This window comes from Schistocerca nitens, chromosome 4, assembly GCF_023898315.1.
Source record: "Schistocerca nitens isolate TAMUIC-IGC-003100 chromosome 4, iqSchNite1.1, whole genome shotgun sequence".
NCBI classification, from domain to species: domain Eukaryota; kingdom Metazoa; phylum Arthropoda; class Insecta; order Orthoptera; family Acrididae; genus Schistocerca; species Schistocerca nitens.
The window spans coordinates 337,981,700-338,009,690 of record NC_064617.1 but is presented as its reverse complement, the minus strand read 5'-3'; the positions used below and the strand labels follow the sequence as shown (position 1 = coordinate 338,009,690).

The following is a 27,991-nucleotide window of genomic DNA, read 5'->3' as shown; positions in this document are numbered from 1 at the left end:
AGGATTGAGAGATCAGATGAGGTATATGGACAACTTACCTCTTTGTAAATCAGAGCAGCTTAAACTGGGTGGAAGGAAGCGAGCGCCTCAAGGCACAGCTTGTCAAGCAAGCACTGAAATTAAACATGTTGTATGAGCAATGTGGTATGCCACTGTATGGCCAACTCTGCTCATGGCCACAGGCTGACAATGGCTACTCATTTAAGTGACAGGTGGCTCTTTGGTGTTGACATAAGCAGGATGGATGCTTAGATATCACTCACTTGGCAAGGAATTAGGAGTAAGTGTAACACAATAATGAACCAGGACATATTGTAGATTGAGCGGGATGCAGGTATCACTTCAGGAGGGTTGTGGGCAAGATGTTCCTCATTTGCTGGCACAATGATGAGTGCTTGAGGCCCTGGCACTAGACGTGACTGAATTGTTCCAGTATGGGATGATAATGGGTAATGACAGAGGTGTAGATATAGACGTCACATTGTTCATGGAGTAGTTGGAGAATTGAGGGCTTATATGGGTATGGTGCAGAAGGTCTGTCTGCAGACTGTATAGTGACTGATGCCTTGTATTTGGGAACTTACAACATAGACTGTCAACAACTCAAATTTCAGAGTATAAATAATGTGCTGCCAGTAAACAATAGGTCAAAGGCGAGAGCAATATTTGAAAGACATCAAGGATAGAAGGGGATGTATGATCAGTCTGAAAAAAGGGGTAGTAAAAAGATGAAAGCTGAGAAAAAAATGAATGAAAAATGGAAAAAAGGAAGGAAGTCGAGAAGGATGGATAAAAAATAAAAATAATGGAAGAGGGAAGTGTTTTACAAGATGCCTAGATGAATGTCATCAACTACGCACTTTCTCATTCTGTGATTTAAGTTGACATGCTGAACATACATTTGATGGGAAAAAAGGTCTCATGACTGTGGGAACAGAAACATCTTGTGCTTTGAAAATGCCCAATCATAAATATGTAACACTGCCAGGAACTTCGTGACATAAAGGAACAAATATATCACTCTCTAAGACTGACAAATTATTTATTTCCATTATTAATGCGCATCTGGATTTTTGTGTTTGAGGTTAGATGGAGTATGTCAGATGGCAAGCTGTGGGGTGCATATAAAAAATATCTTGTCACAGTTGCTGCCCACACAGCAAGAAAAGCATGTCTACAACAGCTTCAGAGTAATAGGAGCCTGCAAGAATATGCAAGGAACAAAATGGCATTTTCTCTTGAGTGAAATCTGTAACAGGAGAGAATCTAGATCACCTGTATGCTAACACTCATTCCAGATTAACATATTCAAGTATTAACTCGAATAACATGTATCTTTTGTTTGTTTGTTTTTGTTTTGTAAAGTTGGGCAAAGTGTGTGTGGGAATACTTCCGTATCACCTAACCTTTTATAGTGGAGTGACAGCCACACTTCAATGTCTTTGAATGACTAATAATTTGCCAGAGTCAGGAGAGATTCTACCTTAAAATAAATTCCTGGTTCTGATTGCCAGCAGCCTATTACAATGAACATTGAAAGCTGAATTCTTTACACAAAGCAGATACACTGAAGAGTGACAAATATGAAAATGAATCGAAGGGACAATATTCAAATTGAAATTACAAGACTATAGAGTATTTATAATCCTACAGGGCTTCATAATAAGAGAAATCCGAACAAATGGCAACAACTTCTATAAAAACAGTTGGTGTTGTAGCATCGCAAGTTGTTCTGAGCGAAAAGTTGTTTTTGGATAGCTTGCTGCATATAACTTAGGGGCCTGACATCTAGTGGCCTAACTGAGAGACAAATGAGCATCTGTCACTGCCTGCTGTGGAAAAGCTATTCAAGGTCCCTTACTGGATGTGTGCATTCACTTTCTGTAAGAACCTAAATAAATGATATTAAGACCGAGCGAGGTGGCGCAGTGGTTAGCGCACTGGACTCGCATTCGGGAGGACAACGGTTCAATCCCGTGTCCGGCCATCCTGATTTAGGTTTTCCGTGCTTTCCCTAAATCGCTCCAGGCAAATGCCGGGATGGTTCCTCTGAAAGGGCACGGCCGACTTCCTTCCCTAATCCGATGAGACCGATGACCTCACTGTTTGGTCTCTTCCCCTAAAAACCAACCAACCAACCAACCAAATGATGTTAAATATTATTCAATCATTTTCAAAATTGGTAAACTACCTTTTGTTATTCACGAGAAGATTGTATAAAAATTTTAACATTGTAACTATCATAGTTTCAGAGATACAAAAATTACTAAAAAGTAAAAAATAGACACTTAGGGAACTAAAGTCAGTTAGGAAATATGATAGTTTATCTTTTGGTATAATTGGAAAACATAAACCAAACTCTCAGTGTGCAGAATTAATTAATTGAGATTTTTCATATTAAAACTTTAATTTTTCATTTTCGTAATATAAAAATCAGACAAAGTTATTATTTGTGTCTAATATGGTTGTGGGAGTAAATGTGAGTGTGTATGTCGGACATTCGCTTCATTTCAATGTTGCATTATATACTGTCTTAAGTAACCTGCAAGAGTTACACAAGCCTGTCATGTGAAAATGATCCTAGGGGATTTACTCACTTTGCTGATGACGTATGTCTAGGTGTGATTGCTACTGTAACAGATCAGTTCGCTTGCAGAAGCGGAAGTGTTAAGACGTGCTACGTGGTCGCTCTTCCGTGTGATGCTTGTGTTTACCTACTAGTGCACGCGCGTAACAGCTTTCGTTTGGTACGGTTTTCTGTTAGGCACATTAACACCTGACATTTCTATCTGTGACGGCAAGCCCCGCCATGTATGGTGGGGTGTATGGAGAAGGGGGTGGTGACTTCGACGCCCCTATTGGACAACATCAACAACAACCACCTGCCCAGCGGCTACATCCAGATGCAGCACCCTTACCAGCTCCTCCAGGAACTACACTGGACAACACGACGGCTGTGATCAGCCACTCGTTAGCAGTTGTTCGGGGAGAATCTGGAATACAGCTGGCAGAAGAGCATATGGATTTATCGGATCAGGATTCCTCCAGCTTCTCCGCTACGAGAAGCAAGAGACAAAGTGAGGTCAGTCTGGATTTAAGAAATTCCAAAACCTTCATAGCAGACGCTAATGAGCTCTTACCTGTAACTGATGTTTCAAATGTAGCTGACCCCCCTGTAGCAACTGCTTCTGGGCTCACTCCTAACCAACATGCTGCAACTAACACCCCTCCTGTGGGACCTGCACCTACTCCGAGGTCTCTCAACTTTTACAAACGTACAGATAGGGGACCATTCGTAGTTTATATGGAATGTTTCGACAAAAACTTAGGCCACTTGCACCCTATGGCACTAGGGAAATTATTGCATATTTCCTTGCCAGAAGTGAAGAATTCTATCCTTAACATCTCTTCAGCAGGAAAAACAAAAGTTAAGGTGGAACTGAAAACCCCAGACAAGGCTAATTTCCTAGTTACCAGTGAGGTATTAAAGTCAAAAAATATAGAAGTTTACGTTCCTTCCTTTGTTGTCCATAAGCTGGGAGTAATCAGGAAAGTAGACACCAACCTTGAAGAAGCGGAGATTTTGGAAGTCGTACAATCTCCCTTCCCTGTTGTAGGCGTTCGGAGGTTTACGAAGAGATATGGTAAAGACCAAATCGTTAAATTGCAGACCTGTTTGTTAACCTTCGACTCTCAAACCTTACCGGAAGCCGTGTCTATTCACGGAACAAGATGTCCCGTAGACCTTTATGTACCAACTGTCAGGCAGTGCTTTAATTGTCTTCGTTACGGGCACATCAGCAAACTATGTCGATCTCAGATGAGATGCATTAAATGTAGTGGTCCACATAATGTTGAATCCTGTGTCTCACCTATCACTATTTGCGCTCATTGCGGGGGACAACACGCATCCACGGACCATTCCTGCCCGGAATACCATATACGACGACGAGCTCAAGAATTAGCTACGTTCAATAACATTGACTTCAGGGATGCGCTGTCTATTGCTCGTATGCCAACCTATGCATCCGTCATCGGGGTTCAACAACATCACTTGCCGGCTCCGATCATTCCTGCTCCAACAAATTTGAGCTCTCCGGACTTTCAAAACCCACAACTCTTCCTGCCGCTGCCCGCCGCAAGCATGCAGAGTCAACAACGCTGAAGTGGGGACGCAACTCAGTGTGCAAATGTGCCCCATCAGACACACATCGCTTACCGGCCTCCCCGGCGGCAGGCGCAAGTAAACCACCCAAGTAATGTTCGTGAGTGGTCTCAGAACCGCAGCCTGTTATATCCCATGCAACATTCATTCACTCCTATCAGCCAAAATCCATACCAGCCTGCTGCTCACAGATTAGCAACCCCACAAGCGCCGAATCAACGACAGCCTCAAGGCCATGCTGAACTTATAGATAAGATAATAAATGTGATTGATATCGTCATGCAAAACATGAGACAAAATAGTGCTATGAACAATTCCGATATCCGGCACCTCGTTACTGGCATATTTCAATCTCTCTCTCCCTAAATTATGGCGGCTTTAAAAGTATTGCAGTGGAATGCGAGATCGGCTAATTCTAATAGAGAAAGCTTGCAACGAGAACTGTTCGTAAGTCAGCCTGATATCGTTCTGTTATGTGAAACTTGGTTCAAATTCGAACGAACTGTTTGCTTTCAAAATTATTCTATAGTAAGGGAAGACCACCTCGATGGGTGGGGCGGCGTAGCTATACTGGTAAAAACTTCGCTGCCGCATCGACCACACCCGTTACACGTACCTGTCACCAACCTTGAATTAGTTGCTGTGGAGATACGAACTGCCCACAAAACCTTTACAGTTGTCTCGTTGTATAACGCTCCCCACCACAGTATCGTGGAAGATGACTGGAGACAATTAATAAGTCAGCTTCGTCCTCCCTTTATCGTAGCTGGAGACGTGAATGCCCACCATGTAGCGTGGGGAGGAGACGTGACAGACAGGAATGGCAGGACCTTGATAAGCGTTATCGAAGATAATAACCTAGTGATACTCAACGATGGCTCTCCTACTATGATAACTTCACCTCTCCGTAGACCCTCCGCAGTTGATGTAACTCTTTGCACCCCCTGCTTTACTGAAATATCTAATTGGTGCGTTAAAAAGGATTCAATGGGATACGATCATCTCCCAATAGAGTTTCACATTAACATCAACGTCGATACTACGCACATCTGTTACTCTAATAGTACGTGGAAAATCAAGGAAGCCAATTGGGCCTCTTATAAGGAAACGGTTCGCCGGGCACTCGCAAATACGAGACGTGACTTACGGGACGACGATGCACACCCAGTTTTACTCAATGCTATGAATGTCGCAGCTGGCATCAGCATCCCTAAGAAAAAAGAATTTACAGTAATGAAGCACCGTTCTCCTCCTTGGTGGAATTCGGAATGCTCTCGGGAAGTTGCGAAGCGACGACTCGCCTTGAAAACCTGTCATCAGAATCCTTCATTGGACAACTTCTTGGCTGTACAAAAAGTGAATGCGCGAGTTACCAAATTCCTGAAGAAAACCACGAAGGACAGTTGGAAACAATTTTGCCTGTCCCTAAATAATGAAACCAGTATGGCAAGCATCTGGCATAAAATAAAAGCTTTTAGAACAAGAAGACTGTCTTCCTCCCCTCCTGCTACCACGGCCTGGTTAGAGGAATTCATAGATACAATCGCTCCTCCCACGGTGCCATTTTTAAACCATCGGTTCCCTGCTGAAGAAGACCGCTACCATGTTCTCCTTTGTCCTTTCTCTATAGAAGAACTCAACGCAGCTATTAAAGTATCGAGAGACAGTTGCCCTGGCACTGATCACATACATTACTCTATGCTTGCACACCTGCCTATAGAAGCGAAAGACTTTCTCTTGAACATTTTTAATCAGTACTGGATGAAGAAAGACCTCATATCAACATGGACGACGCAAGTAATAATTCCAATTCTCAAACGTGGTAAAGATCCAAATGTCGGTACTAATTATAGACCTATTGCCTTGTCGTCGTGAGTTGCAAAAACACTGGAACGAATGGTAAAAGGGAGACTAGAATGGTGGCTTGAAAAAAGTAATTTGTTGCCTCGGAGTCAATACGGCTTCAGAAAAGGCAAAGGGACCATGGATAACCTGTTTTTGCTTAATATGGATATCACGTCAGCCTTTCAAATGAAAGAGACGGTAGTGGCAGCTTTTCTTGACGTTAAGGGTGCATATGATCACGTACAAATACCGATACTCTTGGACAAGCTGGCAGGATTCAGAATTCCTTCACGGATGATCTACGGTATCAGTACCCTGATTACTCAAAGAACGATCTACGTCCGTTTCAAAGGTACCATGATCGGACCTTTTTATGTCTCCCAGGACTTGCCGCAAGGTGCAATTTTAAGTCCTCTCCTGTATACTCTATATACGCACGACCTAGAACGCATACTTACTCCCCCCACAAAAATCCTACAGTATGCTGATGATATATGTGTTTATTCTACTGCTGCTTCATATCTTCAGGCCAAAACGGCATTAACCACAACCATCGCACACATCGATGAGTGGCTCTCTATCAATGGGCTGGAGATCTCGGCTGAGAAATCAGCAGTCGTTCCCTTCTCCAAGTCGACGACAGCTCGCACTGAAGATCACATTACCTGTGGCAAGTACACCTTCCAAATAAAATCTCATGTTCGATTTCTGGGGATGATTTTTGACTCTCGGTTAAGCTGGGCGCCCCACATCCGATCCACCTTTACCAAGTGTGAAGAAGGTTTAAATGTAATCAGATCACTCACTCATGTCTGGTGGGGAGCGCGCCAGAGTGTTTTACTCACCATGTACCGAGGGATAATTCAATCTCGATTAGACTATGGCTGTCAATTCTACCACACTGTGTCAAAGATTCATCTCTCCAAATTAGATACTCTTCAATATAGAGCCATTCGTACCTGTCTTGGAGCCATGCGATCGACGCCCACCAATGCCCTTTTAATAGAAGCAGGGGAGATGCCCTTGAGCATTAGGCGCCAAATGTTATCGGACAAATTCTACATTCAAGGCATGGCCATTATGGACAGTTCCGTCTATCAAAGTAAAGACTGCATTTATCGACTGTGGATTGCATCCCACAGAAGGAATAAAGTGCCAGCCGTTTGTGCCAGCTTTGACACTTGGTCACCTGTCATACATTCTATACGGCATTCAGCGCATCTACCTGTTTTTGAATATGATCTTCAAACGCTCTGCTCTCAGATCCCAGACCATTATTTAAGTACGACCTGGCTGGACAGTACTAACGTCAACGTTGGCTTCAATCGTCTTGTTCAAGCACAATGGCCGGGTTTTCTCTGTGTATATACTGATGGCTCCAAAATTCCGCAAGAAGAGTGTACAGGGTGCGCTTTTTTCTGCCCTCAGATCCAGATCCGCAAAACCTTCAAACTGCCTACGAGCACTTCTATTTTTACGGCGGAGACAGTGGCAGTTTTGGAAGCACTTAAGTTTGTCCCTAGCACTTCCTTCCCCAAGATATTGATAGTATCTGACTCGCAAAGCGTTCTTAAAAACATTCAGTACAGTCGATGGAACAAAATGACCAACAGTTATATCTTGGATGTGATATCTGAATATATTCGCAGCACACGCACGGGCCGAATGATCCATTTGTTGTGGGTACCTTCCCACTCTGGTATCGTCTATAATGATGAAGTCGATACATTAGCCAAACAAGCGGCAACGTCAGGCACCGTCCTGGATCTGCAGCTTCCTTATACAGACTACTTACGTGCAGTCAAGGATCACGCAAGACAACAATGGCAGGAAATGTGGAACGTTTCTCAACAGACAAAAGGCGGTTATTACGCAGTGCTACAACCTCGGATACCTTCACAGCTGTGGTTCATGAGGACACATCTGGACCGATCCACGATTTCTACCATCATAAGACTCCGCTTCAATCATGCCTCTTTCCCACAGCATCTACATCGGATCAACGTTTACAGTTCACCAGCATGTGAGTGTGATCCTGAGTCGGATGCTGATGTCAACCACATCTTATTTATGTGCCCCAAATTTGACCGTGAACGGTTGGTCTTTTTGAAGATATTGCTGAGTATGGGCTACCATCTTCCTCAATCAGCTTCTTCTCTTCTGTGTACTAAAGACGTTCGTCTATATAAAGTGATAGTTAACTTCATCAAGAGTACTGGCTACAATCTGTAGGTTTTAATGGTGTACATAAATTATAAATATGTCTTGCTGATGAAGATATTTCAGAATTGGTGTGAATTGTAAGCCAAGACACTTTTAATTATTTTTCAATTCAATTCAAATTTTTAAAAAAATTAAGTACAAAACTGTAACAGTTAAGCTTTTTATTCTTGTAAATATGCATTTCTGTATTTGTTTATTCAATTATGTGTACATTGTTACTGTGTTGCCGATGGCTAAATTGAGTACACACTCAAAAAAAAAAAAAAAAGAAAAAAAAAATTTATAGTTATATCTAAAAACAAAGATGATGTGACTTACCAAATGAAAGTGCTGGCAGGTCGACAGAGACACAAACGAACACAAACATACACACAAAATTCAAGCTTTCGCAACAAACTGTTGCCTCATCAGGAAAGAGGAATGTTTCCCTCTATTTTTTTATATATATATATATATATATATATATATATATATATATATATATATATATATAATTTAAAAAAAAAAACTGTAACAGAGCAGCCAGAAAGTCAGCTGGAGTAAAATCTGTATCCAAAGAATATTTCCAGAATTACTGTCTTTTCATTTTTGTTTATTAAACATTTCTTTAATATTTGCATGCCAGATTGACGCAAATGCGTCTGTGTTTAAGGATTGGTGGAGGCCAGTTTTGGCGCGAGTATGATCATGAGCGAGCATTCCGATTGACATTGAGTATGGTCAGCCAATCAGAATTAAGACAGTTCCCTGATAGTTATACTGGGAGTGAGGCTTGAAGAAGGGAGTTGCTCGTTAGCTTTGAACGTGGACAATCATGTTACTAGTGCCAGTCAAAATAATGTGCAAGATGAATAATTTCTTCGTGTTTGCGATATTGGTGAGCTAAGTCGATAGCAGTTGCTGTTGAGGACTGCTTGGCGAAATTTCAGAGATTTTGACTAAATCTGTTGGACAGATATTAGCGTGTGAAATATTGGCCTTCATAGTATCCGCGTGACATGTTTCAGTATTCAACCACTGAGTATTTTTTACGAGCAGTTTCTTTTTTAGAAATCCACAAGAAGGACCAAATGTAATAACTCAAATTAGTGGTGAAATTAATGATTGTGAAAATGTTGTTTAGTTCAGGTTGGGTTTGGACAGATTTCTGGTGTTGTGCGTGTGAAATGTGTGTATGAGTTGTGAACTGGAAGAAAATAGCCAACAGTTTAAATTTGGACTGAATAGTACCTTTTTTTTGGCTATCAAGGACAAAATAAACATTTTTGTGTGGTAATTTCGGACATTATTTTCCACAAGCCAACTCATTTTCTTACTATCCGATTAAAGTGAATGACAGTTTTTCTACAGAACTTTCTTTCATAACTAGAGTTGCACGACCTAAGTAATTGTAGATATTAGATGGTGTTTTTCATCAATGCTGCTTTTACATCACCTTGTAAGTATCTACGTTGCCGAGTGAAGGGACATCGAGCAGACGCCGTTGCAGCCCATACAGTGACAACGATGTAACGAGAAAAAAAAAAAAGAAAAAACAAACCCTGCCTGGCTGCTGGGTCTACTGAGAGGTGTTTTGAACTGTACGATGCACACACAGCACTGTGAGTGATAAAAGTTTTATAAATCTAAATTGACTGATAGTGGTAGCATTGTTAGTAGTCCCTGTTCCCTCTCCTAACAATAACCCTGGTGGAAAGAAAGAGGGGGTGAGGGGTCGGGGAACACAACATCATCACAAAAAGAGACACATACTTGAAAGTTGCATACAGAACACAGACCTGTCCGACAAATATGCTGCTGCAGCAACAACAACAACAACAACAACAACAACAATGCATGGCTGAGCTGAGGAGTCTCTTACAGCATCAATGAAAACTGTAAAACACAAGCATTTCACCTGTGATACTGAAAAATCAGTATTTTAATTTTAAAGGGGCATTCTTGTCCTGAAACTAGTTCATCAAAAGATACCTATCATCTTTATCATCATCAACAACAACAAATGTAAGACATTTAGACGTCCAGTTACTGTTATGGCAACTGCATACAGAACACTACTGTAACCTATATTACTGTCCAGTATTTGGACACCTTATGAAGAAGACGTAACTGCAGTTGCAAAGGGAAGGCATAAACACATTGCTAGGATCACACTAGGTCCACATAGCTCAAACAAAAGAGCAATAGATACATTCAAAGAACTGAATGGGAATCAGTGAAAGAAAGGTGAATGTTGTTTCTGTGAAATCTTATTGCATAACTAAAGACATCTCATATAACCTTGTAAGCCATACAACAATTTTACAGCATCTATTACATATCATATCATATATAGGGATGAAGACAATAATGTAACAAGGATTAGGGGCCCATATGAAGTGACATAGTCATTCTCATCCACTCCCACTGCATATATGAAAGGAACATGAAAAGGTAGAGATAATACTGATAAGTGACAAAGTACCCTTTGCCATTCACTATACAGTGGTTTCTAGAGGAGTATGTACATAGATGCTGACTGAAGCTTTAAAATAATTTTTCTATAATATGATAGGGGAGGTAGTTCAGTTGAGCATAATTTGCACATCTCAGCTGCTTATTCTCTTAGTACATATAGAATGCACCGACATGCAATGGAACCTCCAAGCTGGAATATCAATGGTATTAGGAAAATGACAACTTGCTACTCACCCTAAAGATGACATGTTAAGTTATATACAGGCACAACAAAGACTGTTACAAATTTAGCTTTCGGCCAAAGCCTCATGCAGAAAAGAATAAACACACACAACTGTTATGTCCAGCAGCTCAGACTGGAATGCAACTTTACACTGAGTGGCAATCTGAAGTGGGGCAGGGAAGGGGATGGGGTAGCAGGGTATGAGTTGGGGGAGGGAGCAGCACTGCCAGGCAGTGTGTGGAGGGCAGCACACAATGAGAGTGACTTCTTGGCAGAAAGCTTCTGCCAATTATCTGACTCTTCCACCTATAAACTCTGCCGGAGGGATCCCATCCCTGAAGTCCAACATAATCTCTAGTCCCTTCTTGAAGCCTTGGGCCATTCCCAGAATCACTCCCCTGAATCCATTTCTCCCTCATCCATTTCCCTGCACACCCACCTTCTACATGTTTCCCAAAATCCACAAATTCAACAATCCTGGATGCCACATTGTAGCTTGTTATCATGGCCACTGAAAGGATTTCAGCCCTCACTGACTAACACCTCCAACCAATTGCCTGAAATCTGGCCTCCCACATCAAAGCTGCCAACCTCTTTCTTCAGCAGCTCTCCACCATCCCCACCCTTTACCACCTAGATCTCTACTCATCATTATTGACACCACTTCCCTATACACCAACATCCCTTATGCCCATAATCTTGCTGCTATTGAACACTATCTTCCACAATGCCCTTCAGACTGCAAACCCACAACCTCATTCCTCATACGCCTCACTAACTTCATGCTACCACGCAAATACTTCTCCTTTGAAGGAAAGGTATACAAACAAATCTGTCACCTGTTTATCGGCCATCTAGAGAAAACCCGGAGTTACCACTGAAACACATCCTTTGCTACTGTAATCTTCCCAGCATCAATCTTTGTTAATCCACTGTCCCCACACCCTCCACCCAAGAGTTTCCCCTTCCTCTGTCCTATCACCTCCTCCCAATCCACCTATTCCTGTCATTCTCATCTGCACCTCATTGGCTCCAGTACACATGTATCACAAGCCCAGCCCACACACCTGTCAACCCTCCCTTCCAAATTCCTAATGAGCAAAACCGCTGCCTCTGTCCAAATCGCTAGCTACCTGTCCCAATCTCCACTCCTCTTCCTTGCTCATGACACACACTCTCTCTCTCTCTCTCTCTCTCTCTCTCTCTCTCTCTATCTCTCTCTCCAGCCCATCCAATAAAACCTCCACCCCACCATAGTCTTCCTCTGAAATACAATCTCGGCATTGTGTGCCTGTTGGCATGATTTAGGGGCACAGGTGTGTGTGTGTGTGTGTGTGTGTGTGTGTGTGTGTGTGTGTGTGTTAGTGGTCTCCTTTACTTCTGAATTATTTACCTTCTACCACAACTTTCCTACATATTTACAACAATAACTAATTAATTCTACAGTACAACATTAAATACCAATTCATTAGCACCTGTAAGTCACAAAGTACAGCGTTATTACCTTTACAACTGCAACAAATACTAATGTGAACGTCATTAAAAGGTGATGTTTCAATTTCTTATGACTACCATGACCATAATGACCATAACAACATTATACAGGTTTAAAATAATACAAATTGAAAATTCAAAACCAACAATAACCTTATAGTGACAATTACCTGAACTAATTATTTACAGCTCAGTATATTAAACTTTTTTGAATGATGTTATTTTGCTGTTTGAGGCTGCTTTTTTTATTGAAATAAACACTATTTCTCTTAGAACTAGCTAATCCTCTTGTCTATTATCAAGCAACACTGCACGAGAATTGTATTATCAAGTGCTTCCATTTTGCCAGCACAACATGATCCACAGAGAATTATGGAACAATCAATATTTAATGGCGTACTATGTTCCCATCAAATAGTGTAATATTGTATAATCACTGATGTGAGGTTCTACGCCTAGAACGAAAAACTGCAACCCCTATGGGAGTTTAGTCCCCTACCAAGCACATACATTTCATTAAAATTGGTCAGCCTAGGTCTTAAGGATAACAATACACCTGCAAACTAAAAATCTTGACTGTCCTCTCCCTATACACACACGAGCTAATGATATTTTTACACAACAAACCAGAATCGTTCATTAGAACCCAATTTGATCATCCATACAGTACAAGGAATAAAGATAATTTTATGCTTCTTGCCCATAGATTGAAATTATATGCTCAGTCCCCACAATATATGGGCATGAAAGTCTACAACAAACTTAAAGGCAAAAACATTCTGAACATGGAACTAGGGATACTAAAAAAGAAGTTACATGAAATTCTTATACACAAATGTTATTACTCATTAGAAGAGTTCACGGAAGATGAACTGATAATTTGAGCAGAATCCAACTGCAAATTAGCATTACATTGTGAAAAAAAAAGACAAATTGTCCATTATCAAGAAAGATATTTATCTATGCTGGAAAATAAGAAAATATAGATACTGCTACACAGACTAAATATAGGTTTAAAAATTAATATTAGATTCTAGATTGTAATTTTTGATGTGTCTCCTGTACCATACTCACATGATTTGTAAGTGTATGTTATGAGACTAATAAATCACAATTCACAATGCACAATGGTCAATAAATTAAAATAAAAAACAGTCTCATGCAGTAAATGACTTTTCAGGAAACGCAATGAGGCAGTGGATTCAGGCATAAAAAATGCTGTTAAAATATGCTTGATGTACTCACAGGTATCTGGTGCAAAACGAACTTGTTCACCATTACAGCCTGTTATAAATTCCTGAGCTTGGGCAAATAATAATTCATGATGATCACTTGATACACTAGAAATTGGAGCACTAAACTTTACACAGAGGACAGCAAGAACACCTAATGAATGTTGTTGCAGGTCTAAAGTCTCGAGGACATTGTCCAAATGCTGACCATTCTTCATTAAAACTTCTGTTGACTTGTTGAGTAGATCGCATAATTCTCGGAAGCTACCTGTTAACAAGGAAAAATATTCAATTAAAAACTGACATAACAGGTTATGCAGACTGCCACTGACTGGAAATACTGTGACAGTTAACAAATAAAGTTTTCTCATAGTGAAAATTTAGATACCTGCCACTACAGATTGCAAAACAAATCTACTGTGAAATGAAATGATGATCATCTTGTATTTTATAGGCCCACAAAGAAGCATGACAACGAACTATTGTATTTGGAGTGGGTTTTGACATTTGCCCAGTAGCTGTGCATACTCTGGCTGTCTTGTTCCTTCCTTTCCTTTGACCAGTGGGTGCCTGTCTTCTTTCCTCTTGATTTGTCCTAGAATCTCAGTTGCTTAACAACTCTCTCGACAGATTTCTGGACTTCTAAGTCTCTTTCTGTATCTTCTAAGTCTCTTTCTGTATCTTCCAGTTCCTATGAAACTTTTTATCATTTCTATCAACCACACTGAACTGATCTTTCTTGTTTGCCAGTAGTTATGAAACTGACTGATCAACCTGCTAGGAAACATCCTGTTGAGATGTCCACTAATGGCTAGACTTTCTTTCTAGCTACATCTGTATTTTTTCGCAGTGTCTGTAGAAGCCCTAGTTTTGTTGGCTTTTATATTCATTATCTTGCTGGACTGGTCCCAGTATTTTCCCGCCATCTTTTTCTGTTGGATTTCAAGTTTGCCTGTGAGAACTTTCCTCTTGAGTACTAAATACTCTGTAGTATATACATCTTCAGGGTGGGTGACTGGTAGCATGCTTCATGTCTTTGTTACAGGACAGACCCTTTTTTGTTATTGGTTCTCTTGATCAGCTGGCATGTCAGTTCCTGCTTGTTAATTCACACTGATTGCGCTATTCTTTTGGAAAGATTGGATTCCAGCCATTCTCCCAGATATCTGAACCTGTTGGTTTACTTGATTTCTCTCTGCTCCAGAGGTAATGTGTAAGGAGAATCACTGATGTTTGCGATGTATTGTGTTTCTTCAAGCAACACATTTGGCCGTATGTCTGCTTCTTGTTGTCCGAGAATCTTGAACCAATTCACTGAAGTTTCTATTGAATTGGATTTAAGCGCCAGAACATCAACAAATTCCAAGAAATCAACACTAAACCCATTGCACTTGTGCCCCAGAGAGATACCATCAGGTAGACCCTGTCTAGGTAACTCTTTCTGCTACTCTCTTTTTATCTTTTCTGGTGCACAATTAAAGAGGAGAAGAGAAGGGAGAGACTATATCTCCCAGTCTGACACCTGTCTTTATTAAATGAAACGTTATTCTTATACCTTTGTAAGTGCACAAAAAAAGGACATACCACGAAGGAATTATCTGAATGGGACAGAAACTGATAGATGTCATGTACATCTACAGACAAACAAGTCATTACACTTTTACAAAAATTGGGTGATTCTAGTGAACGAGCTTCACAAATTGAGCAAATCGATAATGTGTTGGTCCACCTCTGGCCCTCATGCAAGCTTGGCCTTGGTACTGATTGACAGAGCTGTTTAATGTCCTCCTTATGGATAGTGTGCCAAAGTCTGTACAATTGGCACATTAGATTATCAAAATACTGAGATGGTTGCAGGGTCCTGTGCATAATGCTCCAAATGTTCTTAATTGGGGAGAGATCCGGCTAACTTGCTGGCTGAGATAGGGATTGGAAAGCACAACAACAGGTGCTAGAAACTCTCACCATATGCGGGTAGGTATTATCATGCTGAAATGTAAGCCCATGATGGCTTGCCATGAAGGGCAACAAAATGGGGCATAGAATATCATCAACACACTGCTGTGCTGTAACAGTGCTGCAGATGACAACCAAAGGGTCGTGCTATGAAAGGAAATGGCACTCCAGATCATTATTCCTGGTTGTCAAACTGTATGGCAGGCAACAGTCAGGTTGGCATCCCACCAATGTCCAGGGCATCTCCAGAAAAGTCTTCATCCTTGAAACTTATCGACTGGAGTACAATTGTCTTTGGTGATGAGCCCTGCTTCAAATTGAGCCCTGATAATCAGTGAAGACGTGTCTGTAGATGTCCTGGAAAGAAGTGGGATACCACCCTGACTGTCAAGCGTCGTATAAGCCTGACAACCAGGAGTGATGGTCTAGGGTGCCATTTCTTTTCATAGCAGTACTCCTTTCGTTGTCATCTGAGACATCCTTACAGCACAGCAGTACATCGATGATATTCTACACCACATTTTGTTGTCCTCCATGGCGAGCCATCCTGGGCTTACATTTCAATAATGCCCGCCTGTACACAGTGAGAGTTTCTACTGTTTGTCTTTGTGTTTGCCAAACCCTACCTTGGGCAAGGTCGACGGGTCTCTCCTCAACTGAAAAAGTTTGAAGCATTTTGGGCAGGACCCTACAAGCAGCTCGGTATTTTGATAATATAACATGCCAGTTGGACAGAATTTGGCACAATATCCCTTAGGAAGACTTCTAACAACTCTGTCAATCAACGGCAGCTAAAGCTTGTATGAGGGCCTGAGGTGGACCAACGTGTTATTGACTTGCTCAATTTGTGAAGCTATTTCTCTTGAATAAATTATCCAATTTTTCTGAAATTGTAATCATTTGTTTATATGTATACGGACCTCACACCTACCAATTTTGGTTCTATTTGGATAATTCCTTCACGGTGTGTCATATTATGGTCTTAAGAGTGTATATCAGCAATTATTTGTAAGATATAATTATCATTGAAAATGATAACAGAGATAGTAATAATCAATCACTCAGTATATAATATGAGACTGCTGCAAGAAATTTTCTCTCATTACATCTAGTAAGTTAAACAAAAGTTAAGTAAAAGCCAAAACTGTATATGCAATAGATGTATGGAAAGTACTTTGACAAGATACAACTGCGATTAGCTCAGTCCAATGATCAAAAAAGACAGTTGTGTTCCACAGGAACCACAAAGAGAACACCTGCATAAATAAAAATTTATGATACATAATTGAAAACATAAAAAATTAATGCTTAAATTATGAAAATAGTACATAATATACTGAAAAATAACATGAACTACTCTCAACAGTGAAACATTTCTGTTGTCAGACAGTTCAGAACCCGAACCTACAACGAATTTTAAAACACATTTCAAACTGGAAGATCAATCTGGGCTGATTTTTAAGGAGTTGGCACTCCTGGGAGGGATAGACGATCTGATAACCTGGACGGTTAGGTGAATCATAGTTGCATAACTGAACAGCTGTTGGTGGTGTTGAAACCACAAAGGTATGATTGTGGATTCTGTCAGAATATTGTCAAATGGATTTGTATGAAATGTGCCTTTGACTAGCCTTCTCCCATAAGGATGAACTGGGTGTAACAGAGACAAATCCAATAATGCTGCTGAACCATGTATAGTCTAACTGCAACAAGAGCAGCGCCTGATAGAGGTGGTGGTGCTGTACACAGTGCCCCAATAGGTGTGATACGAAAGGAGAGAGTATTAAGTTTCTGTATGCAACTTGTTTTACATTGATGGATATTTGAAACCATGCCAGTTTACTGTGGAAAAAACTAAAATTGTTCCTCCTGGAATTCTACTGGCAGATTGACAAAGGTTCATCACGCATTTTAAGATCAGGTATAGAGGAAGAACAGGCAGGTCTGGAGCTCTTTAAACTCACTTCCTAGTGTTGGGCCACGAAATCATAGGATTTCAGGTAAAGGGTTCCCCACAAAGCACTCTTCTGCCAGGACATGGGGATCGAGGTCCCTTGTGTTGGTGAAGAGGGAATCAATTAGGAAGCTGGCCTCACCTTAGAAAAGGGGCTGCGGTCCCAGTGTGCTGAGGGTTCAGTAGTATCCTGAGCAGGTAATTAGGATTTTTTTTTTATGGCAGTTACAAAACTAGTCATCAGGTTGACAGGGTGAAGGCATTTCTTCACTACAATATCAAACAAATATGACACCTCACAAATGTTGAGTGTAATCATCTCATAAGGATGTCATTTTTTGGAACATTATTTTTGATTTTTTTTAAAAATTATATTAGATTTACTTTCATTCCAATGGATCCGTAGTGAGGAGGTCCTCCAGGATGTAGAACATGTCAGAAAAACAATATCTATTTGTGGATACTCCACAGCCCCAACTCAGCAAATACAGATGCTGCAACTTCTTCATTCCAACTTCTTCCAGCACCTTGTCAGCAAAATGGCATTATAAAGTATACTGCATCGTATGTGAATCTTGTGCTAACCATACAAGTGACTTTCAAAGTAGGAAAGAAATGAAACCATGTCTCTTATACTTCCGTAGAATCAACACTTTCACAAAATAAGTGGGGCCTGAAACAGAGTGCAAATGAGATCACTCTGCTAATATCTGCATATGACTGAACCTTTTCAACTGAATGGGCATGCCCATGATAAGAGGTTGCATCATCAGAGTGGTGATAAAACTAGTGGTGTAACATTGCTAGTCGCCAAAAATGTTCTCTGCTTCATGCCAATTACAACTGTAAAATCTTGAATTTACTATACATGTACGTGTGAAACTTGGGATCTACTCCCTATTCTGCTATCACAGAATTTCTCAGCATATAGGGAGATTTACACAAAATCAAAGTGTTCTGAGACTCCATTTGGCCCTTTGTCCAGTCTTTAACAAACCCATATCGAAAGGTATGTTTGCTAATCACAACATGTTTTAGCAGCACAATTGAATTATTCAGTTACTGACCCTACCTACAACTTAACTGTCCAATTACAAATTAACTCAAGTAACTTACCCAATCAGGTCAGTTTGTGGAGGTACATCAGTGAAAGGATATTACAAGACCATCTGGACACTGCGTAGTTGGCTGTGTGCTTACAGTGTGATGCTGATACTTACAGTGTGATGCTGATACAAACTACACTGCTCAAGCTGAAGAACCCACCCCAAGGTCTTCCGTTGTGTACAAAAATATGTTCCACGTTAAACTGAGAAACATAACTTAGTAATCTGGGATAGGTGGGCAACATCACAATGGTTTATAACTAGACCCCAAGAAGAAACATTATTAAGTTGCGTACTCCTAGTGAGAACGCTTATATAATATGTAAGAGTGTAACAGGTCATAGCAAGGATTCCTACAACTACACCAGGGGTTGTCAAGCTATGGCCCTTGGGCCAGACCTTGCCCTCGACGTCAGTTCATTCAGCCTGCCAACAATACTTGAATCTGCTTGATAAAACATATGGAATATGAGATGTAACTATGCTACTGTTGATTTTACTAAGACTACGTGCAGCCATCTGACGATGATCCTTCTGCAGCAGAAATCATCTATGGTGGACCACTCAGACGTGTCTACCCTGCATGAGAACCTTCATTCCTATGGCAGCAACTCGAGAGTTCCATCTCTAAATTTCACCCATTACTGGCATCCAAACTTACAGACCTGGATATTTTTGTACATAAGTTTCTATCGATTTGTTCTTATATCACATTGCATACAGACTCTGTCGAATCACCATTACAAACACTGTACACAGGCCATTATCTCATACTAAAATGGAATGAACGCACAGAATTGAGCGACATTCTTCTGTTCCAGAGCTCGTTTGATTGTAGACTTGATAATGCGACAGTTGAAGCTCACTGATTTGTAAGCAAATGACTTGTTGAAAGAGATGCACAGAGAAGGAAAGCTTGTTGAATTTTTATCACTGCCTATCTGATGCCAAGTTTCCAGAAATGAAGAAATTTGCCGCTGATATGATATCAGTGTTTGGAGCAACTTTTTTGTGTGAGCAAACATTTTAAAAAATGGAGTATGAGAAGTGAGCACATCAAATGAGATTCACTGACGAACATTCGAAAGTAACGCTCTTGATTGGACACAGCAATACCAAGCCAAACATTGGTGACATCTTGAAAGCCAAACATCTGTTTCAAAAATTACACTAACTGTTTTTGCTGATAGCTTGTGAGATTCAGATATGTGCACACTATGTCTGTTGTAAGTACCTTTTAGCTAATGTTTCCTTCTTTGATAATTTCCTTAGTAAATATATATGATGGTTGTCATTCTTTGTTGTGCCTTGCATGGCACTCATCCACAGTTAACATGGAATGCTGAACTTAGTTTTTCATCATTTTTCCTGAAGCTTTCATTCTGGCTTCCAAGCACTGTACTGAATGATGATGTGGCCCATGCTCATCATTTAGTCAGTTATCTGGCTCACTGTGAAAAAAGTTTAGTGACTTCTGAACTACACAAAGGCTGGCTGATCCACCAGTCCATTTTTCATAATATGATGTCCATATTCAGCCCAGGTTTGGCTCAGCCTTATGAACAAAGCTCTACCTGCGGGAACACTGGTTCATACTTCACAGTTGGAGCTGGTACAGTGTACATACTGCTCAAAGTCCTTCAGTCATAATAAACCCATGGATAATTACCACCCTTCATAAGCAGCATTACTTGGAAGTACGACTCTGCCACACAATCACAGCAATACTTCAATAATCAATAACACGAGACGGAATGTGCTATCAGAACAATTTTGTCATCCATTTTATACTTCTTTACCAGAACTGGGCACTATAAGGTCTTTTAGTGGCTGTTCAGGAATTCACCCTGTGTCTCCAGAATACTGAGAATGTAGCCACCGTCGAGTCATACAAATTGTCTGGCCCAGTGATCGACAACTTCATCATATACTTCCAACTATTTTATTACAGTCAAATTAATAGCTCAAAGTATAAGCAGACAGGTCTCTGCTAATAACCTGACAACTACACTACCAGAGCGTTAACAAAATCAAGATGACACAGTCAACTTGGCTCCTTTCTTCCTACAATGCACAGATCTTCCTATCCCAATCAACTGATTTTTACAAGCTTTCAGTCCCCTACATCAGCCATTATTAATTAAAATTTGCAGTCTCTTGTGATAATATTTCTGTCATATAAAAGAATCATTCACATTTGAGAATGACAACTATTTATAAACTGGAAATGGGAAGGGCAACATTCCACAACATATGCCAGTTTTCCAAAGTGTTTTCTTCTTAATTTTCCAGATCTCACTGCCAATACTATCTGCATTACATGATCCTTTGCTGAAGAAAGATGCGGGCTTCTTTTCTCAGCTTAAAGTGAGTCGAATTTCTTCCTTCTATGTTCTTAACAGGGCAGAACAATAGATAATCATTAGATAGAAGCTCTTGACTGTTAGGAGTGGAAGGTGGGGGGGGGGGGGGGGGGAGGTGCAGGATATTTACCAATGTAATATTGCTTGTTATGATGACCCTATGCAATATGGCATTAAACAGCTGTCATTTCTCTGTGCAAGTTTTATGACTAGTGTAAATAATGAATCCTGGTTAGAAGTGCTTTCACAATCAAGCACTGACAATGCTTACTACACTTTCTCGCCAGGATTCATGTCTAATTTTGAAATGTGCTTTCCAAAGAAATTGACATGAGCTCATTCAGGTAGGGCCACTATATCTAGTACCTGGATCGCAATATGCATTAAAATGACTGTAGTACACTGAAATGGCTCAGTTCTCAAAGTAAACAATCCACAGATTCTTAATTCGAAGAATATGTAGAAACTTATAAGAAAGTATACTGAAAGGTAACAGCAAAAGCAAAATTGCTGAAACATGCTAAAATAGGAGTATAAGGAAACAAATCAAACTCTACGCCAGAAATTGTAAAAAGTGAAACAGGGAACAGAGGAAATCCCAATCACAAATATTAATATTGGTACAAAGGTTCTGCCAAATTATCAATGATTACTTTATAAATGTTTTCTGAATTCCACACTGGAAATTCACCAATCAGGAAAAATTAAAATATTCTGCACCACATGTAGAATGAGTATAGTTCCAATTGGTGAACATGAAATGGTAGATTATCTAAAGCCTCAAATGCAAAATGTTAACTTGAATAGATGAAGGGCCAGTATCACTTATAATAAGAACTATGTTACTAATTGCAAAGCCTTTGGCACACAATGCCAACATATCTAATTTACTGAAGGTTAGTTTCACCAGAGATTAAAAATTTCCAGAATGATGCCGTATTAAAAAGCTATAACAGACATAAATTCGACCCATGTCACTTCTCTCTATAGTATTTGAGAGATTAATGAAAAACTAAGTCACAAAATACCTAAGTGATTACAAGATACTGATGTATTTCAAACAGGCAGAAGTACAGGAACAGCAATACTGGGCTACACAAGGGCAGGAAAAAAAGTAATTCACATAATATCTACTGTATAAAATAGAACACAGGTTGTGGAACTAATAATGACTCACTCTAATAATAAAGTCAGACTCATATCTAATGCAAGGGAAGATGAAATATGTGCACTGCAAGGTAGTGTGCTGGGTCCTCTTCTGTTCCTTATTTGTATAAATGACACACGGACCTCAGACACAGCCGCTTAAATCCTGTTGTTTGTAGATGACACTAGTGTATCATGTGGTTTTAAGCAATCTCTTTGTATAACTACTATTCAAGTCCAGATATCCATGGTTCAATGCCAACTGATTGACACTAAATGTGAAGAAAACAAACCACTCTTGGTAAAGTGAATCAATATCAAGATCTTAATGTGGTACTGGACGGCAAAAATATAGAAAATGAACAATGTACACAACTGTATGTTAACCTAGACTTAAACTGGAAAGAACATGTAATGAATGCTCCCAGAGACTCATTTCAGTGCACTTTGTTCTGAGAATCATTTCAAAAGTTTGTGCAGATGTTGGAAACACCTATGCATGTATGATTAAGAGTGAATGTGTTATTACTTTCAAAAATAAAAACTGACCTCTGATCTCCCCACTTCAGTAGCCCCATGATTTAATGAAAAAGAAATGATCATGTGAAACATTGATTCACAATTCATCTGATCCACCATCTTAGATTTCCCTGATGGCCCTTAGTAAATTTTTATCAATATGTGGGTGCACAGGAATTCTAAATGTTAGGAAATTACTGTAATAAATGTAGTATCTTTTCTGTCTGTGTGTTTCTTTGCATGTGAATATTTCTACCTTTTGTTTCCTGTTTTCTCTGTTCCAGATGTAGCTCCAAATAGACCAATATAATGACAGGAATCAGGTACAAGAAGAGCTGTGTAGCGTTGCAGTTTGCACAGCCTTTTTCAGATGGTTACAGAACAAGGTTTTCATGTTCCAGTAGTGCTATTGTTTATAATTCTTGTGTACAGACTGATCTAATTTCAGACTCTAGATGTATTACAGCATTATTTACTGTTCATTTAAAAAATAAATACCAAGCAAGGTGGAGAAGTGTTATGGCACTGCACTAGCATTCAGGAAGAATGGGGTTTAGGCCTGGTCCAATCATCCTGACATTGGCTTTGCCATGGCTTCTACAGGATGATAAAAGCTGAATCCTGGGATAGTTCCACCAAAAAGGTCATTATAAACTTCTGTCTTCCTGCCCCACACTTTCCTGGTTCAATTGTATTCCATACATGTGTACATATGGGTAAATATCCAAAATGTATTTCACATGACTTATACCACTATGTTAATTGGTCAAAGGACAAATAAATAAATAAAATTTGCTTTCAGTGCCAGACCATCCTGCTTTATGTTTCCTTAGCAGTAAAATAATGTGTTTATAATGTGTTTTTGGATAGGTATCTTCAAGCAGTAGCCGTTATATTCCAATAGCTAATTTTTTTTCCGTTTTAGGTGTACTACTATTTAATAGAATTTTACACCAGACACATTTAACTTTTATTTATAAATCATCATCTGTGGTGGTTCTTCTTTGTTCCTCCTATTCACATGCTATGAACCAACGAGTTTTGCCCTCATTCTTAGCAGAGTTCGCTTTGTACACATTAAATCTCTGCTGTTAGTCCTATTTGATAGGGGTTCCACCAACTTGAGCAATATTCTAGGATGGGTCACTGGAGTGTTTTGTAAACAATCTCCTTTGTAGGCAGATTGCATTTTCCCAGTACCCTAGCTGTATTTTCCTAGTAACATACCAGAGAACAAAATTCTGGCAACTGCTTCGCCTCAAATATTTTTTGGACTTTAACCTCTGCTAATAACAAGTGAAAAACCTGATGACTACTGAACAGGAAAAAAAGAGTGGTACACACATACCACTGGAGGTGATGTTTTGTAAATCAAAGTGAAACATGCCTGGCTTAGAACTCTTAAATGACAATACACTTATGACAGAAAACAAATAATTTTAATGTGTGTATGTGATGATTAAAGTAAATTGACACAGGATATCAATGGAAGAGAATGGAGTGGAAGCGTGTGGTAGGGAAAGGAAAGAAATATCACCATCAAATCGCAGTGTGTTCTTACTTGATGGAACATCACCACACTTTCACATCACTTTGCCCAGTACTGAACAGTGAAGTCAGGAAGTACTGTATATCTTACAGAATGTTGGAACATAGTATCAGCATTAAGGGATTAGCAAAATAGGAGAGTTTATTAATAGCTGAAGCAAAACTGAGAATGTATATTATAATGCAAAGGTAGTATGGTAAATTTTACGCACTGTCGAGAACTGATAGAACTGGAAAACTGTCTACCAAACATTTCAAAACTATAAACACCTGCTTTATGAAGAAAATACATACATGCAAACACAGTAAATAGTATTTAGAAAGAAATACACAGTGCCTTTTTAGATTATACTTGATTCTCCATTTCTTCTTTAATGCCGAATGATGTCAAAAACACTACTTTTTACCCTCAAACAGAGCTGATTATCTGGACAGAGGAAAAAATGATGAACCTCAGTGAAAGAATGAAGAGATCCTAGGAGGATAAGAACAAACCAATTGTTTACCGTACTCCACAGTATGCCAAAGTCAATAAATAAACTAATTAATAAAAACAGAGCTGACTTCTCACTATTAAAATAGAAAGGCATTCAATGAAAATGGTTCCACCTATTTACAATCTTTATTGTGCACAGTGTAGGCTTTCTCTTTATCCAGGTATTGTACAGTCTAAATTATATTTTTCACTTTCATATATTTAGTCTTTTTTATGGAAGAAAATCCCCCACATAACCTACCAAGAAAATCCCCCACATAACCTACCTATGTAAGCAGACACTGCCGCCATTTCCCCGTCAATGTCAAAATTTTCTTCTCAAGGATGCCTAACAGAACCATTTTGTTCCATGCCAATGGTACCATCTGAAATAAACTGTGGAATATTTTGACATCCCATTCTGTGACGTTCAGTGTACATCAATCTTCACACCTACAAATTAATTTAAAAGCTATTCACAATCACATGCAAGAATAATCATTCTTCGATGCCTGTCTCAAATGTACTAACACTAATCTTCACAAAAACAGTAGCACGACTTGACAATCCACTGGATAATGGAGGGCATGCCATCATCTGTTTCATCCTGTCCTTTTCCATTCGACACTGAGTGTCTCAATGCCTTGGGATGCATAATGATCCTTCTGTGTAGTAACTTAGTGGTTCCACAGCAGTACTACTGAAAACACTCATCATTCACTACGGAGAAAGCATCAAAATGAACGTATCCATTAAGTTCACTGCATTCCATTCACCTTGACATCCTTTACCAAATTGTTCACACCACTCATATTTTGTTCCCATGTGTTTCTTCTCCAAATTTTAGCCGATATTATATTTCCTTCATGAAATAAATTAGATCACAGCAATCTTCATGATAATAGATATACTACTTTCATGAATTTAGTTGCTCTGCTATACATGTGCAATTACAATTAAAATTGTGTGTGTTGGGCAAACTACAAGTGTCACATACCAGAGATGTCAAAGCTATCACAAATATTGTCCTCTGTCCTTGATACTGTCTCCTCTACAGGACCCACCAGTGACTTACTGTGAATGATATGTCAGTGGCAGTTCCATGAGCCCTGTACAGGGGAGGCAGGGACCAGAGAGAAATCATGACATTACATCCATAACCCTAACTAAAAAGTTTGATGGGGCTGTATTCCACTAAAACTGAAACTGAGTCAGTGACACACAATTCATCTGTTGGGAAGCGTGCTGTGTCCCTTGTCAGTGGGTTACAAGACCAATGCGTAGGGAATGCCAATCATCAGCAGTTTGAATGTACAAAGAATAGATTGGTTGATTGGGGTATGGGTGTAGACAGCGAGGTTATCAGTCTCTTGGTCAGGGGTTCGTTCATCCAGAGGCAGTGATGTTCACTAGGAATGTACTCTGATGAGGAAAGTATATAGGAGTCGTAAAAGTGAGTCACTGAAGGCAATAATGATGACAGGGTTGAAATACAATTTACAGGAAAGTAAAAGTACATGGATTGGATCGGTAGGTTAAGCAGACAAGTGGTCTTCCAGCACTCAGCCATGCCAAGAGAAACCCCTCCACGCCTGATCCCTGCCAACCCAATGAAGAGTGATGACAGCACCAAATTGGAGAATATCTTATAATCATGAGATCCAGTACAGTAAAAGGGAAAGGGTTAAAAATGTAATGGACATCAGTTGGACAGTTAATAATAAAACCAGATGAGAGAAATAATTAAGGGAATACATTTGCGTCCCCTGGGGCTCTGCATATAAAGGGGCCAGGCTCTCCCACAGTTGTTCCACCCCCCCCCCCCCCAATCCATCATAGGCAATGCTTTATAGAGGAGGGAAGTAACTACTAATCAACTGAGTTCTACTCTAAAAACAGGAAACAGGGGACAGCAGAAAAAGAGACACGCCTCCTAAAAGCAATTAAAACAGAGGATAGAATGGATGGCAGAGGAACAGTAGCACAGCCATAGACAGTATTTTTATTCATTCTTCATTACCAGATAGGCATTCTGTTAGTAAAAGGGTGAATTGCCTTTCAGACCATGATGCACAAATTTCAACACTAAAAGGCTTTTGTACTCACACAAATATCACATATAATTACAAACTATGTAGGAAAGTTAATCCAACAGCAATAGAGAGTTTTTCAAACATCGCCAATGAAGAGTGGCAGCATGTTTATAGTGCCAATAACATAGACGACAAATATAATGATTTCCTTAACGCATTTATCAATGAAGAGTGGCAGCATGTTTATAGTGCCAATAACATAGACGACAAATATAATGATTTCCTTAACGCATTTATCAATCTCTTTGAGAGTTGCTTTCCATTAGAACATTCTAAATGGGGTACTAGCAGCAATAAGGCAGCCTGGGTGGCTGACTGTTATCAGGAAAGACAAAGGGTATGTGATATGCAAATAGAATACCTAATTTACAGGATAAAATTAAAACCATATGATCAGTTGTGAAGGAAGTGTCTGGTCAGCAGCACGAGGTCAACGATATAAAGTCAGTTCGTGGTAAAAATGTTTCTGATACTGATAAATCAGATATATGTACAGTATTTAACAATCATTTTCTGAGCATTGCTGGTGAATTAAATAAAAAATTAGTTTCTACAGGGAATCATATAACTCTCTCAGCAAATCCCTTTCCAATATTGATGTCAGAGTTACTCCTCTGTGATACAGACAAGGTGGAGATTGAGTCAATAATGAAATCACTGAAGACTAAGGACTTTCATGGATATGATGGAGTGTCTAGCAGAATATTAAAGTACTGTGCTGCAACATGTTAGCCCTATTTTTAGCCACATTTGTAATTTTTCCTTTAGGAATGGTCAGTTTCCTGAACGAATAAAGTACTCAGTAGTAAAGAAAAAGGGAGAAAGGGAAAATTTAGACAATTTTAGACATATTTCTACACCATCAGTGTTTGTTAAAGTTACTGAAAAGGCTGTGTACGTAAGGATAATTGATCATGTTATATCACATAATTTGCTATCAAATGTACAGTTCGGCTTTAGAAGTCGTTTACCAACTGAAAATGCTATACTCTCTTTTTTCTGTGGTATACTGGATGGGTTAAACAAAAGGTTTAGAAAGCTATGCAATTTTTTTTATTTTTTATTATTTAACTAAGGTGTTTCATTGTGTTGATCACAAAATATCGCTTCAGAAGTTGGACTATTATGGAATACGGGGAGTAGCTCACAACTGGTTCACCTCTTACTTTAACAATAGACAATTCACAGTGTT

The 27,991-nt window shown here is 39.6% G+C and overlaps 1 protein-coding gene across 1 annotated transcript in view; it reads right to left on the bottom strand.

Moving 5' to 3' along the window:
- Positions 1 to 27,991, bottom strand: part of LOC126252876 (COP9 signalosome complex subunit 3) — a 136,015-nt gene that overhangs the window by 73,497 nt on the left and 34,527 nt on the right. Inside the window, exon 2 of the mRNA XM_049953834.1 lies at positions 13,653 to 13,907. Within this exon, the coding sequence (XP_049809791.1) occupies positions 13,653 to 13,907 (255 nt within the window). The remainder of the gene's footprint in view (positions 1 to 13,652; positions 13,908 to 27,991) is intronic.